Here is a 14,135-nt window from a genome sequence, read left to right on the forward strand (position 1 = left end):
TTTACTTATTGGTAAATGGTGATTCGCAAATCTATAGCTGTTAACAGCTATTTGAAAATGGTTAATCATGTTTAAAAACCTTGAATCGCAGAAACCGTTTCACCTCTGTCTAATAATGGATAAGATGTATCGATAATTTTGTTCCTTTTTGTACACCACCCTTTTTGTTATGTATAGCTATCACTATGTAAACAAACCGACACAATTATTTGTGTGGCACACAGAACTTGAATTAGGTCAACTGTGATAAACCAGCGCGTGTAGGAAGGTTGGCTGGGTTTCCCATCCGCAATTTTTCTGTGAGTAAAGTCATTGCTGTGAGTGCAATGGTCAGATTATTTGCATGATTCTTATACGTAATCTCACACCATTTCTTTCCAAAACTATAGAATATATCAAATCAAGAACGAAAACAATCATATGGACACTGCTTGTTTGCTTTATTTGACAAAAATGCTAAAGTAGGTCTCGTTTTCTAATTAGCCACATCAATGGATGTGATCAGAAACTAATTTAAGTCTGCAATACCGGAGCTTTTCTAAATTATTATACAGGCCAAACTTGACGATCGTGCAGGAGTTAGGCGGTACAACTACTCATTTACTATATTTATGAACTACTACAATTTATTATATTGGTCTAAAATTAATATTGGAAAGAAAAGCAACATAAAGCATGTAAAATAATGACTTGTGAAATTGGTTTAGTTTTGAAGAAAACATCATGTACAGTTTCAGCTATAAATAACTAATAATCGAAGAAGCATAGAGTCAGATAAAAGGTGTTCAATTATCATCACAAACACACTAACGTGATATATTATAGAATTCAAAGCATCTGTGGGGAAAGTGTAAAGTGGCAGCAACAAGACATTTACTAATATAAGCTATGGAAATTGTAAAAAGTTTTAGTCACTGGACAAGAATTCATCGCACCTGTTTTTATGCAGACTTTGAATTATCCGAGAGTTTGCGGGACTCAAATAAGGTCCTTTAAGTTACTTAATGTACACAACGCTGGCAGATATGTACTACTGTGCTTATGTTTCAGAACGGAATCCATATTATGACAACTTTGAATCTTTTTGTGAAATAAATATTTGTTTTGAATCTTTCTATCCGAGATAGATGCTTTAATTACCTCTGAATATTAAAGAACGAATCAGCTAATTTAATTGTTGATAGTAACACAATGGCGTATAAAGTTTCAGAAATGTGAATAAAATTAACAATTACGTACAAATCAGATTAATGCAATGGAAAAATGCAAAATGCGAGTAAAATTCACACTCATGTACAAATCACATTAAAGTAGTGGAACGATCCCAGTCACACTCACGTAAGAACCAGATTAAAGGAGTGGAAAGAGTTAATATACGAGTAACTGTCATATTCGCAAACAAATCAGATCAAAGGAGTGGAAAGAAAGCCGGGACATATATGACAAATACTGCTGGCATACAAAAGTAGCGGATTTTACATTTAGGAACATTTAGACTTAGCATATCCGGAAAAGGAAATTCAAATATGAACTCTGAGAAGGATTGTAGATACGTATCGGTAGTTTTACTTCATCCATATCAATACCTATTTTTATTTACAGAACTATTTGTTTGCAGAATCTCCAGCCCATATTCGATCATTTTAAGCTGCACACTTTTCTGAGTACTATTGACCTATATAATCATTCACTGTTTGTTTCGTGACTTATTCAGTTATAATTATGATATCTTATATTTGTTCAAATGCATTAATATCATTTTGGACATTAACAATAAATCAGCAAAGAAACATGTTTTTAGTGCATATAACAATCGTAAGTTCAAAGAGAGACAGAATAATATTAAAGGAAAAGAGAGGAATATAAGTAATATCCAGACAAAGGTAAATAATCATTGAGTAGACATTTTATTATTGCAAAAAGCCAATTGGCTCTTGAGTATACATACAATATTAATGTAGCTACATTGATAGCAGTTAGTTATAATTTAGTAATGCGTATTAATCAGTAACAAAATTATTATTGATTCTTTAAAATAGGCAAGTATATAATTCATCTGTCGACAAGCATCTTCACAGTAGTATAACAGAGGCAGAAAACGTGATGAATTATAATTCTAGGATATTGTTAGAAAGCATTGCATTCAACGTATTAAAATTGTCAATATAGGTCAGTCATTATTTAATATAATGGAGCAGTCTATGTGGATAACTGAAGTAAATTAATATTTCTTCATTGTAAAAGCTGTACAAATCAAGACAATTAACTTTCTAAGACCTGGATTATAACTGAATATGAAAGTGGCACATTTGATCATGCCTTGCTTTCTTCAATAGTGCAACGGTACATTCTTCTTAATAAATTCCAGATACAATTAATATTCATGAGAAAATTATATTCGTCTTTTGAAATTATGCAAATGTTGTATCTTTTATCATTACTAGGAGTTTTATACGGTCTATAACATCATGTTTCTATTTCCAATCTATGCGATGGTTTCTTAATTTAGTTACCGCAGTTCTATAATTTCCGATCCTAATATATTCTAAATATGAACGGAAGTACACATTAACAAAATTAGCAGTCAATATATTTTGATGAATATAGCATTCCAATTTTGAATAAAGGTATCAGACAACCTTTGTTTTACAATGCTGACAATAAATAATATCGTCAACACGTTGGAAAAGACAATCGTCATAAAACCAAAGACTAAATAACATAATTCTAACCAGGGTACCTCTGTCTGCTTTTTTGTAATACCACCTACTTTGGTGTATCATAAATGACCTTGATGCTGCAGAGCTCGGAAGTAGGGTACAGCCTCACCACGCCTACAGGCCGGATTGGGGCAGAATGAGTTAAGGCAAGTAATTTCTCAAAGAGCTGTGATTTGCACACTTTGATAATAGTTAGCTTTTGAAAATCCCTATGCTTCTGCCCCGTCATTTAAATAAATGTTTGTCAAATAAATACCATAACTGGCTTAACGAAGTCGCATCGAAATCTCTTCAAGGTCTTATTGGATTTCTAAAGGTGTTTACTTAACTTATAAACCGATTTCTGAGCCTCACCAGGGAGCATTTGTTCAGAATCTAAAAATGAGTCACCAGATGCAGAAACAATACTTAATAATTTGGTTACAATCTCTATCTCCTTCCTATGAAGCAAATTAAAACGTCAATGCACACTTTCATTGATCCCAAATGTCATTACTGTTGTTTTTGAGTTATTAGGGTTACTTTCCATCTATCACTTAAAGTGTCAAATGCTTTTTGCAAACCAACTGCGGAGTGAGAAACAAATTGCGATATCATAAGTATGCGTTCATAAAAACTAAATTATCATGACTATTTATATTCTATCAACATTAGGAACGGATAATTAATATTCCTTGATAATTTTTATGCATTGCAAAGAAAAATGGACATGTGCTTAGACATAAATCTAGAAATCATAAAATTTCGTCACTAAGTGCAGTCTGGTGCATGTAGGCAAGTTGATGGTTGCCGTTTAACCGTCGACCTGGTAAAATAAAGTAGGAATGAAATATTGTTTATATATATATATATAAACAATATTTCATTCCTATTTTATTTTATCTCTCATTTCTTATCTTCTTTGCTTTTTAATTTATTCTACATTGGCGCAAGCAAATCGATTGGAAATGCTTTAAACTTTTTTCCAATAGAAAAATGGTTTGATTGTTGTCTATATGTTACATGTATATGTCATCTATCTTTCGGTCAGTAAAATTTAATAAACATTCGTGTTCAATTTCACAATAAACACTATTACATAGTAAATAACGTTTGTCTGATCGTAGTTTAACAGTATTACCACGTTTCTGAAATATAGGATTACACAAATAATGTGAAATAATCGGTAAATTTATTTATTCCGTGATATCGTCATATGCAGAACGAAGACTTAAACAAATTACCATGTTCTAACTCTTGTACTGTATCATGTGATCTCATCACATTTTTATATATTTATTTCATGAACCACAAAGATATTTACATGCTTAAAAACAATTGACTAGAAATAATTTAAGCTGCATCGTTTACCCCAGCTTTATATAAATGTGTAGCTGCGCATCCTATTATCTTCAAGAATTCTACAATTTATAATTACATTATTTAGAATTGTGGACAGCTACATAGTCATGTTCAACTACTGTTATCTCATTCAAATCACAGTAACGATAAACTTACATATATTGTTTATCTTCGTTTGTCAATAAACTATATCGCTTAATCTTCTATCAAAAACAACCGAATCAACCACAGACTGCTCAGATTAACTTTGTGGTACAATGTTGCTTGAAGAAATGTATAAAGATGAAATTATTTTGATGCACAAAGAAACAAAGTTTCATTCAAATAATGTCTTCGGAGACCAGTTTAATTATTATATTCATTGTCACAAAATCTGAGGATTTACCTTTAAATTCAGAAAACAAAGTATTCTCAGGTTATACAGGACATTTTGAAGGGATTAAAGTACCTTGCCATATTATAAAATCAGCTTATAAAGTACTCAAACGATGGATATAAATTGTCGTGTATGTCATGCCGGCTCATCAGATTATTATACAATTTGCAATGTAAGATGGAGAACAGCTAATATTGGCGTACAATAATTCAAAGAATGCTAAATGTAGCACAATGGTTATACAGTTGGCTGACGATTCCTTAATATTTCTTCTAGAGCAAACACATCAAATAAATATCTTAGCTAAGGATCAATATCTCAGATAAGGTGGAAAGAGTCAACATATTAACCATTGTATTCGAATCATAGCATGGAAATGTATCAAATTTACTTTTGTAAAATGAAATTGGTCACTTTGGTCGATAAATGAAAAAGTGGATGGAATTATATATTTACAAAAGCTATACAAGAAAGTAAGCATTGGGATGCATTTGTGTAATTACTATGACACACATTAGCAAATTTAAACTGTATTAATTTTAAACTGTTTCTAAATTTATTACAAAATTTATTTGAGATGTTTGAATTGCTGTGCGTGACGTTATTTTTTATCTTGTTGGAGTTGCTTTCTTTCCTGAAGATTTATTTATTTTTAATTTATTTATTTTTATTGATGTTTGTTTCCTCTTCAAGTTCCCCATTACGTGTATTTAACGCATTCGTCTTTTAATTTACATTTTAATCCGGTCTACAGATGTCATCGTTTTCTCATGTTGAACCAGGATTTCATTTTCTTAAAGAATGAGTTCACTTTTTATTCTCGATTGTGGATGTATGTAGGTCTGTATCATCAATTCTGTCTCTTAAACCCTTGTCCGGATCAACCTTTTCCAGAACAGTAACTTGGTTCTCGTTTCTTTTGTCTGGATCCCAGGGGTCATATTTGAGTTTATTTATAGAATCAGTGAAATGAGGAATTCCACTGCCCAGACGAGTCAGTATCTGAAATGTCAAAATGTCATCTACGTTTGCTTGATCATTTGTTGTTTTATTTGCATGATAAGAGCTGCATTCTCTCTTATCGTAAACCATAATATGTTTGAGTGAATTCACAATAATCTCAAAGTAATGTTTCAGTCCAAAATGTCAATGAGCACTTTGTAATTCCAATGAATGATTTAAATAAACGATTCCTCTCAAATGATAACTGAACACAAGAGTAAATATCGCAGCCTGATATTAAAATATGATTTTATAACGTTGGAAAGCAGATCCGTTTATAATAACCTAAGGCGCAACATGATAACAAGGAGGTGAGGCAAAACTCCGTTGCCAGAACATTCTACGTTTATATAAATAAGGTTATACCATGAACTTAAATATCAGAAACGAACTTATTTATAACTTTCAAACATGGACAAAAGTTAGCTTTCGAAACATGTTGTTTCCAAATCACCATTAGGCTAAAGTATAACGTACCGACATGGATACCTATTAAGCACACAATATGGATATACATAACTTTGTATGTAAATAATGACGTGATTAATGCAAAAGGTTTAAAACATTTTTTGAACTTCTCTATGTATATATTGTTTAGTGATTATGTATTTAATACCATTTTCGTAGGCGCTTAATTAACATATATGATCCCAAAATACTTTTGAGAATAGACTGTGCATATGATAAAGTAATGTTATTTGCGATGAAAACGTACGTAGTCAATGGTCGTTCTTGTTATGTTAATGGATGACAATGCAATTACAGTCCTAGTTATTAGGAGCGTTTAGTTTTGTCATATCTGAATGTTTGGTGGGTACAACTGATAATTATTTATGGATGTAATATTTGCAGAAACAAAATAGTTGACAATAGAAAGTTGAAAGCAATTTTGATTTATGTTTTTATGAAGAAAATGAGGTTTAAAAGGTTTATAAACTGAAACCGTTATAAATTTTAGCTAGCAATATTTTTAAAGAGTTATGCCATTTATGAGATTAAATTCTTCAAGAACAAATCATTGCATTAGCCAATGTATTATATTAATTTAACTTCATACATCATAATTTGTTAACATATATATAATTCGGATGCTTTGTAAATAACAAATTGTTCGAGTACAAATCATCTGGGAAACGGCCATTAATTCGTTAAGTAAAGTTCATCGTGATAAAATTTTAATGATCCAGGTTACCTTGTCAGTTTTGATTATTGGCCATCAATGTGTCACCTGTTATGGACTTATATATGGCTAGTGCAGTGCCTTGAAAAATAACTGTTAATGCTAAGTTAATTGGAGTTCTAAATTAATCAAGATACGTACCAAAATTGATCTTTTTCATAGCGATTTCGCGAGATTTTAGAGTCAGTTTGTCGAGATGATATCACTTGTGCGAAAATAGGCCACGTGAATGCATGAACTGTTGTTAGTCCCTATAGTGATTTGTTTAAAAAATCAAACATTTGAAGCCGTCAGTGTATATTATTATTATTTAAATGACTATGCAATTATATATCAACACGCTGTAAACAAATATAATTGCCAGAAATGAATGTTTGCATTACCGGTAACATTTCATCCCACTTCGTCTGGAAATCTAGGTCGGGCATTGATGCGGCAGGTAGATGCTGCAACTAAATAATAAGAAGAGTAATTGTACAAGTTACCTAAGGAGAATATTTAGTTCCGACAATAACATAGAAACAGGATTTATTAGAAATAAAAATGTGATTTAATGTGTATGATTAATATATCAGCTACCTTCAACGTATAATAATGAACCATGCAAGTCCAAACATACGTTTGCAAGTCGTAGCCGACTCTCGCGGAACCGGCTACCAATCCAAACATCCAAAGTTTTTCTTAACACTTCCATGGTAATTCGCTTCTTTGACTCTTATGAATAAGAACAGAAACAATATCATGCTTCTTGATACCTGATCTCCTAATATATAAACTGTAATGCAAAATGTTAAAACAGCGGTGTCTTGGTAAATCTATCAGAGAAACGATTTAATGCATTGTCATGTTTCATTAATAAATTCTAATCATTGTGAGTCTGTTGTCTGTGCTTTGTATGAACATGATAATGGCTGTTATCTATAAGATTATTCTAAATTTTATAAGAGTGCTTTAACGAGTAGTTGTTTGAGTGCTTTTGGCCAATAATTAAGTTAATTGTTCAATTTTCCTCTCATTTGATAACGTAACCAATGTTGTTGCGAAGGAAGCATACATGATTTAAGGATAAGATTTTGGTGTGTGTGTGTTTGTGTGTGTGCGATTTGGATTTTGAACGTAGCTTAAATATTTTTCCAGTCATATCATTAACTATGTCTGTAGTATGGCAGTTTGTGTGTGTGCGATTTTGATTTTGAACGTAGCTTTAACAATTTTCCAGTCATATCACTACGGTGTCTGCAGTGTGGCAGTTTAAAGTGATGTCTAGGGGCATCATGCCGTATACATGTATCATGATGTCCCACTCAGTCAGATTATCCTGACTACAGGCCAACCAGTTCTAACACCAGCCTCTTAATGCCGAGTGCCTAGCGAGGCAGCTGTTAGTAGCATTTTTTTTAAATAAAGTTTTGGGCATAACGCGTCCGGTGTTCGAACTCGCGACCTCCCGCATCATAGGCAGACGCTTTAACCACTTGGGGCACCGGAGCCGTCGGGTTTTGTAATAAATCGATTTTATACATATACATATTTCATGATAAAGTTATTTTTTTGTGTGATACGAAAAAGTAAGTATTGTGTAAACTAAATAATGAAAGAAAATACTGATGATTAGATTTGTTATTCTTACAGCAGCCAATTGTATGGCAGGAGGTTATCTTTCTGGCAAAAGTGAAATGTTTATTAAAGTAGGAAGTCCTATGGGATGTAAAGGTAATTTTTCTTATAAAGAGACATGTTACCCAAAACTCAGGTGTATCATTCGTATGCTTTCAAAATATATGAAACAACTGAGTGATTTAAGAAGCAGTGTTTTAAGTGCTTCATTTGAAATCCGAAAACTCAGAGTGAATTTTCATCCCCTAACATTTGGTTACGGTAACAAAATGGTTAGGAAATCACTTACAATGCTGGATGAAGCAGCGTGTAATTATAACTAAGATTCAACGAGTCCTTACATACCCTGTGTTAAATTAGACAATTTAATTTAAATCTGAAAATCACTCGTTGTGCAATTCGTCCGAAACATTCACACCTATATGGGCAAAGCCTGTAATTCATAACAATCAGTGTTTAAGAAATAATATACTTTGCATGTAACAAAATACAAAATAAACAAATTACATTTTTAATCATATGTATTAATGAAACAGTTCTTATAATTAGCAAACTTAGAATCATGTGACGAAACTAAACTAGTGTAGTACGCACATATTTAAGTCATCAATGCATTTGATCATGTAGAAAAAGCATATAAGTGCATCTGTCATGGGCTCTGAAACTCCTAGCTTGATAACGTAATTTCTTGCTAAAATGTTGGACAGAACACAAATGAAGATTTTGAGCCTAAGGTTTAAAGTCTTTTCAGGCTATATTTATTACCTCGTTTTGAAGAAGGCGGATGCGAACTATGTCTGCTACTGGCGATGTATCTCTGGGTGATGGCGGATTGTCCCAGCCTGACTTTGGAGGTTTTAGACCGCAGATATTCCGAAGCAAGCACAAAAGCAAACTGATATCAAAATTCTCTGACGATACCGGAGGTCCTTTCATCGGAGGATATAGTCTCTTCCATTGTATATCGTTTAGTTTTCCTTTACCTCGCAGGTCGACGAGAGTTTTTCTTATTTCTGCTTTACGAAGGCCATTCGCTAAGCTTGATGGCGGGAAATGTTGATCAAACAGGTGACAAAGAGCAAGCTGTCCTCCATCAATTAACAAAGATAAGATTCTTGCGAAGTTCACTTTTTCAGTAGATGGCGCTAACTTCCTGCTGCTCGCCATTTCCTTTAGTTCTCTATTCCTAAAATAGCGAGTAAGGTATTGATTAATTGACTCTATGTTATTTATACATTTAAAGAGAAGACTAGTTTATATAACATCAGTAACGAGTAGAGAAACAAACTGAATTGCTAATATATTGCAAGATGTATTTGACCGATGCTGCTTACTCAGAAAGAAACTCTTATGGAAGGAAATAGAGACATTTTAAATGCAACGGCAAGCACGTTTATTCTGTAATATTAGGATAAATCTTTGTCATGATGTTTTTGTAGCATTTTGATGCGTTAGCGCATTGCTATTTAAACAAATGCCACATCCTATAATTTTATTTATTTTAAAAATAGTTTTGTCGGTAAATCTGCCTATCACAGACATTCAGAAACACATTTTATGTTTTATGCTAACACCATTAATGGAATTACATTCAGAAACACATTTTATGTTTTATGCCGACATCAATTAGGGAAATACATTCAGAAACACATTTTATGTTTTATGCTAACAGCAATTAGGGAAGTAAATCCAGAAAAAACACTATTTAGTGTTTTAAGCGAACAGCATTAACGGAATTACGTTCTTAATAATACTTTCATGTTTTAAGCTAACAATATTAACATAATTACATTTAAAAACACACTTTTTGTTTTATGGTAACATTATTATTGGAATTATATCCAGAAAAAACACACAATTTTGTGTTTTAATCTAACAGTATAAACGGAATTACATCCAGAAAAACTCACGTTTGTTTTTTAGGCTAATAACATGGTTACATTCTGAAGCACATATGTATTTGAAAAAAATTTATGAAACTGTTGATATCACAATAATAGTGAGGTTGTCCTACTATTGCAGTGATCCCAAACGTTTTGACAGATCCACAATATTCCAATTCCATGGGTAATGCACGGAATTTTATGACAGTTTCATTTCATATCCTGTAAATAAATGTATTATGTCTGTATGTTATCCTTTTTATAAATGAAAGTCATTTTGCTGTTTAATCAAACAGGACAAACGCTGCATGTAGAATGGGATATATTTGTTTTAGACTGCATTCCAATTAATAGATCACTATTCAACGCAATCTTTATGAATGGAATATCATGCAAAATGTAGACATATCTCTTTAACGTTCGGACAAATCAGCATCCTATGTAGGATTGCTGTGTCTGAGACGAATTTATGTAATTAAAATAATCCTAGAGTCATCATTAAATTTATAACTTCTGCAGCTGACAACACTCATCTTGGATGACAGTAATAACCAGAAAATAGCTAGTGATAATATAAAAGAAACAATATTATGAATGTGGACGTTATTGTTTTTTTTTTTTATAAGGCCACTGACCCAAGTTTAAAATTATTCAGTGAAGAAAATAGATGATTCGAATGGAAACACACGGACATTTTCTAAGTCTAAAGTAAGGTTGTAAGTCATAAAACACATACACATGACAAAATATACACAATTAGGAGGTTAGCAACAACTCGACATGATCTTTTAATATGTAAACAAAAGCACATTGAATCAAATGTAACCATACAACATTTTGAGATAATGCGTTGAAAAAATGATAAGATTGTAGCAGTAAAGCTGGTGTTTCAAATTTAATAAAAAATATTTTGCGTTGATTGATTTATCCGCGACGGCAACGTGGGTGCAGAATTTAGTGATACCCAAAATGTAGGTTCAAACATTGCCTTCCGGACTACGGATCAGCAACATTACAAACTTTATCTTTAAATAAACAGTGATATTCTCTGAATGATTTCATGGTGAAGATATTTCAGATCAAAGTAACCAAAGTGGTTATAAGGAATCGATCTAACTTGGATTTAATTTTATGGTACGAAATACATAATGATGCGCCGCATACCCAGTTTTGGATGATTTGACTCTATATGCAAGCCAAGAACCGAAAATGAGTCAATTTTTTCTGCTGAGGATTTCTTTCTTTAGTCTACTCAGCTTTTATCCACATGGCTCCTTGACAGCGAATTACTAGGATTAATTTACGAGTTCACCGAATGCTTCCACCTTCCGAGTACGGGAGGTTCACCCGTATGATTAAGTTAAAGATAGGCCCTTAGTGATGTGACGGTTATCAATATCTGTTGGAATAGAGTCATTGTCACTTTGGCAGCCCAGGCAGAACAAAACTCAGATAAGGTACTTTGGGTCCCATTAGACTTTCGACAGCAAGAACTGAAACTGGAAGAGCTACAACAACGTCATGCAGTGGGTCTTGAAACTTAGTAACAATGTTACGCTTTTTCTTGCCATCCACTTCGCATACAACTACTCAAATAGCAACGCCCATGTATATATGATCCACTGCTTCTATTTTGTTCTGGCAATAACAAGTGTATGGAAGCCCAACTCCACACAGTCTAGGTGTGTAAAGGTCATAAATCTCGGATATCGGACAGGCGCCTTTCAAGCCTGGAGACATAAACTTATGGAACAGCAGACATCATGCGTACGGTTCATATCTATTATCCCGTTGACCGAGAGTCCGTAGTAGTTGGTTTGCCAGTGCGCCATATCACAAACACAATAGGGTTTACATAGTCGATTATTGGAAGAAATGTATTCGTTTTAGAGCCACACTGGCCTTAGGCTGAAAGGAATCCACAGACCTCTAAGACTACTAACTTCAATCTCTTGTTAGTATCTGTCTTGCAGTATTTCAGCAAGCAAACTAAGCAGTCACAAGCACACGCGGCAGCATTGCCGTTGTCACTCACATATCTGTAGGTTTCTCCAAGAAAATCGTGACAAAGCAGGTTGATCATTCACCTTAAATTTAGGCTTTTTGGGCTGTTGTAATCAGAGTGAGTAAAGAGACCTGGGAACTTTGATCCTCCGTGTAGCGTGTTCCACCTAAGGCAATGCAAGGAACAGTTCATCGGCAAGCATTTTGCATTTATACTAAAGCCAGAGAGAGAGAGAGAGAGAGAGAGAGAGAGAGAGGTATGAGATGGTGAGTTCGCGCACTAATGGTTCGAATATTTTACGAGTGACCCTGCTGTACTACTGGATTGCTTGATCGACATCCTGGCAGGTGTACTCAGCGTTTGCTTGGTGGTAGGGATCTACAATAATCCAGTCAAGGTGATCCATTTTTTTGTCGGATCCACTTAGCATACGTGGCCTGACTTTTTTGTACGGCCCTATCCTACCATGCGCTGACCATCACTTGATATTGGTAGCGCAGTCATGTCCGGTAGTCCAAACATATTTTGAACTTCGTTGTTCTAGTAAATCATCGCAGCTCATCGCCTTGCTCACGGCATGCACTCATAATGCGCATCTCATAACCCAGGATGACCGAAATAATGATCAGCAGACTGATGTTTAGTGCTTTTCACATGCTACAGTTAGACTAGTTCATTTTTAGTTGACAGGTCAGTCATTAGAAGGAGTCTATCTCGATTAGACTCATATAGCAGAAGGGTCTGATACTATTGCTAGTTCTGGTGAATCGTCATGTCGAGATTAACCTTTGCTTGCGATTTCGTTTAGTACTAGAAGATGATAGGTTGCTCAGTACCGGTGTTGGTACCGGAGATAGGCCAGATGACTATACCATGCAAAAGGCTCTTTTTATCAAGATAGATCGGTTTTCCAGAACAAACATTATTTTTTATGGATCTCCATTTACACTGCTAAGAATTATTACCACAGGATGTCCAGAATATGTCATTGCCATGATGAATCAGTACCCAGCCCTGATAGATGCATTTTGGAACAATTGACGAGTTAAAATTTCGTACCACTGACGGTAATCATATTCTCGACAACAACGGACTGACTATCACGGTTGTCCTCGGTATTCTCGAACAGTCGGCATTTACAGTCCATGAAACATGTGGTATCAAAAACGTTTCTACGAAAGAACTTCATGATTATGCTAAACTGTTATATGTTGACACGTTTGTGGCCGAAAATCTGTCAAAGTCTGACGACATAACTGTCAAGTATCACAGGGTAGATACGCACACACCACGAATATTTCAACTATATCAATGGGCAATCCTGAGTTTTTGAGCACATACAATTTGTATAAGGTAGCTCTCATGCATCTATGTGATAATATTATGTTAACACTGTATAATTTGTGTTAACATCTATTATGTTTCTGTTTTTTTCTGTTGTAGGTGTTATTATTGCATTGTCTTTACTAATTACACGCAAATTTGTTTTGTATCTGTTTTTTGTATGGTCATAATAAAATGACAATGTTAGTTAATTATGTCACTCTGGATAAATATATGATATTCTTGTTTTTCTTATTATTAGTGTAGAAAGATTCCTTACTGGCCTCATCTATCTCTATACTAGTACTAGAGTAGATTTGTAAAAAAACATTGCATTGCTTGCGATTGTGAGTGTGATTGTGTTTGTGTGTGTGTGTGTGTGATTTGGATTGGCCTAGCCACGAGAGAAAGAAATAATTTGAAATGCGCGTGAGAAACTAGGCAACATACAGTTCAAAGAGACCCCAGTATCAAATCTGGGCTGAGTTAGGGAAATATGGGCGGGGCACCTGTTCGAAGCAGACCCTTTTTCTACACGTCATTTTACGATCGCGGAAGTGTGAAAGATGTAGTCGAGGGACTGAACGGGTACTGGAGAATCAGTCAAGGAAAAGGAAATAATACAGATGACTAAGATAGCAGGAGAAGGTGGATACACTCTCACTTTGCATATCAGATGATGTAATTG

General features: G+C 34.0%; 1 protein-coding gene across 3 annotated transcripts in view; it reads right to left on the reverse strand.

The window, feature by feature from the left end:
- Positions 1-419: 419 nt before the first annotated feature.
- The window catches only part of LOC149794020 (uncharacterized), a 129,272-nt gene continuing 115,556 nt past the window's right edge, over positions 420-14,135 (reverse strand). For all 3 annotated transcript variants that reach the window (XM_089967963.1, XM_089967965.1, XM_089967964.1), the window contains 3 exons: positions 9,002-9,422; positions 7,003-7,071; positions 420-5,439 (listed from right to left, as the gene is read on the reverse strand). In XM_089967963.1, the coding sequence (XP_089824089.1) occupies positions 5,245-5,439; positions 7,003-7,071; positions 9,002-9,422 (685 nt within the window). In that variant the 3' untranslated portion in view covers positions 420-5,244. The remainder of the gene's footprint in view (positions 5,440-7,002; positions 7,072-9,001; positions 9,423-14,135) is intronic.

This window comes from Sinohyriopsis cumingii, chromosome 8 (assembly GCF_028554795.1).
Source record: "Sinohyriopsis cumingii isolate HCF-2022 chromosome 8, ASM2855479v2, whole genome shotgun sequence".
NCBI lineage: Eukaryota > Metazoa > Mollusca > Bivalvia > Unionida > Unionidae > Sinohyriopsis > Sinohyriopsis cumingii.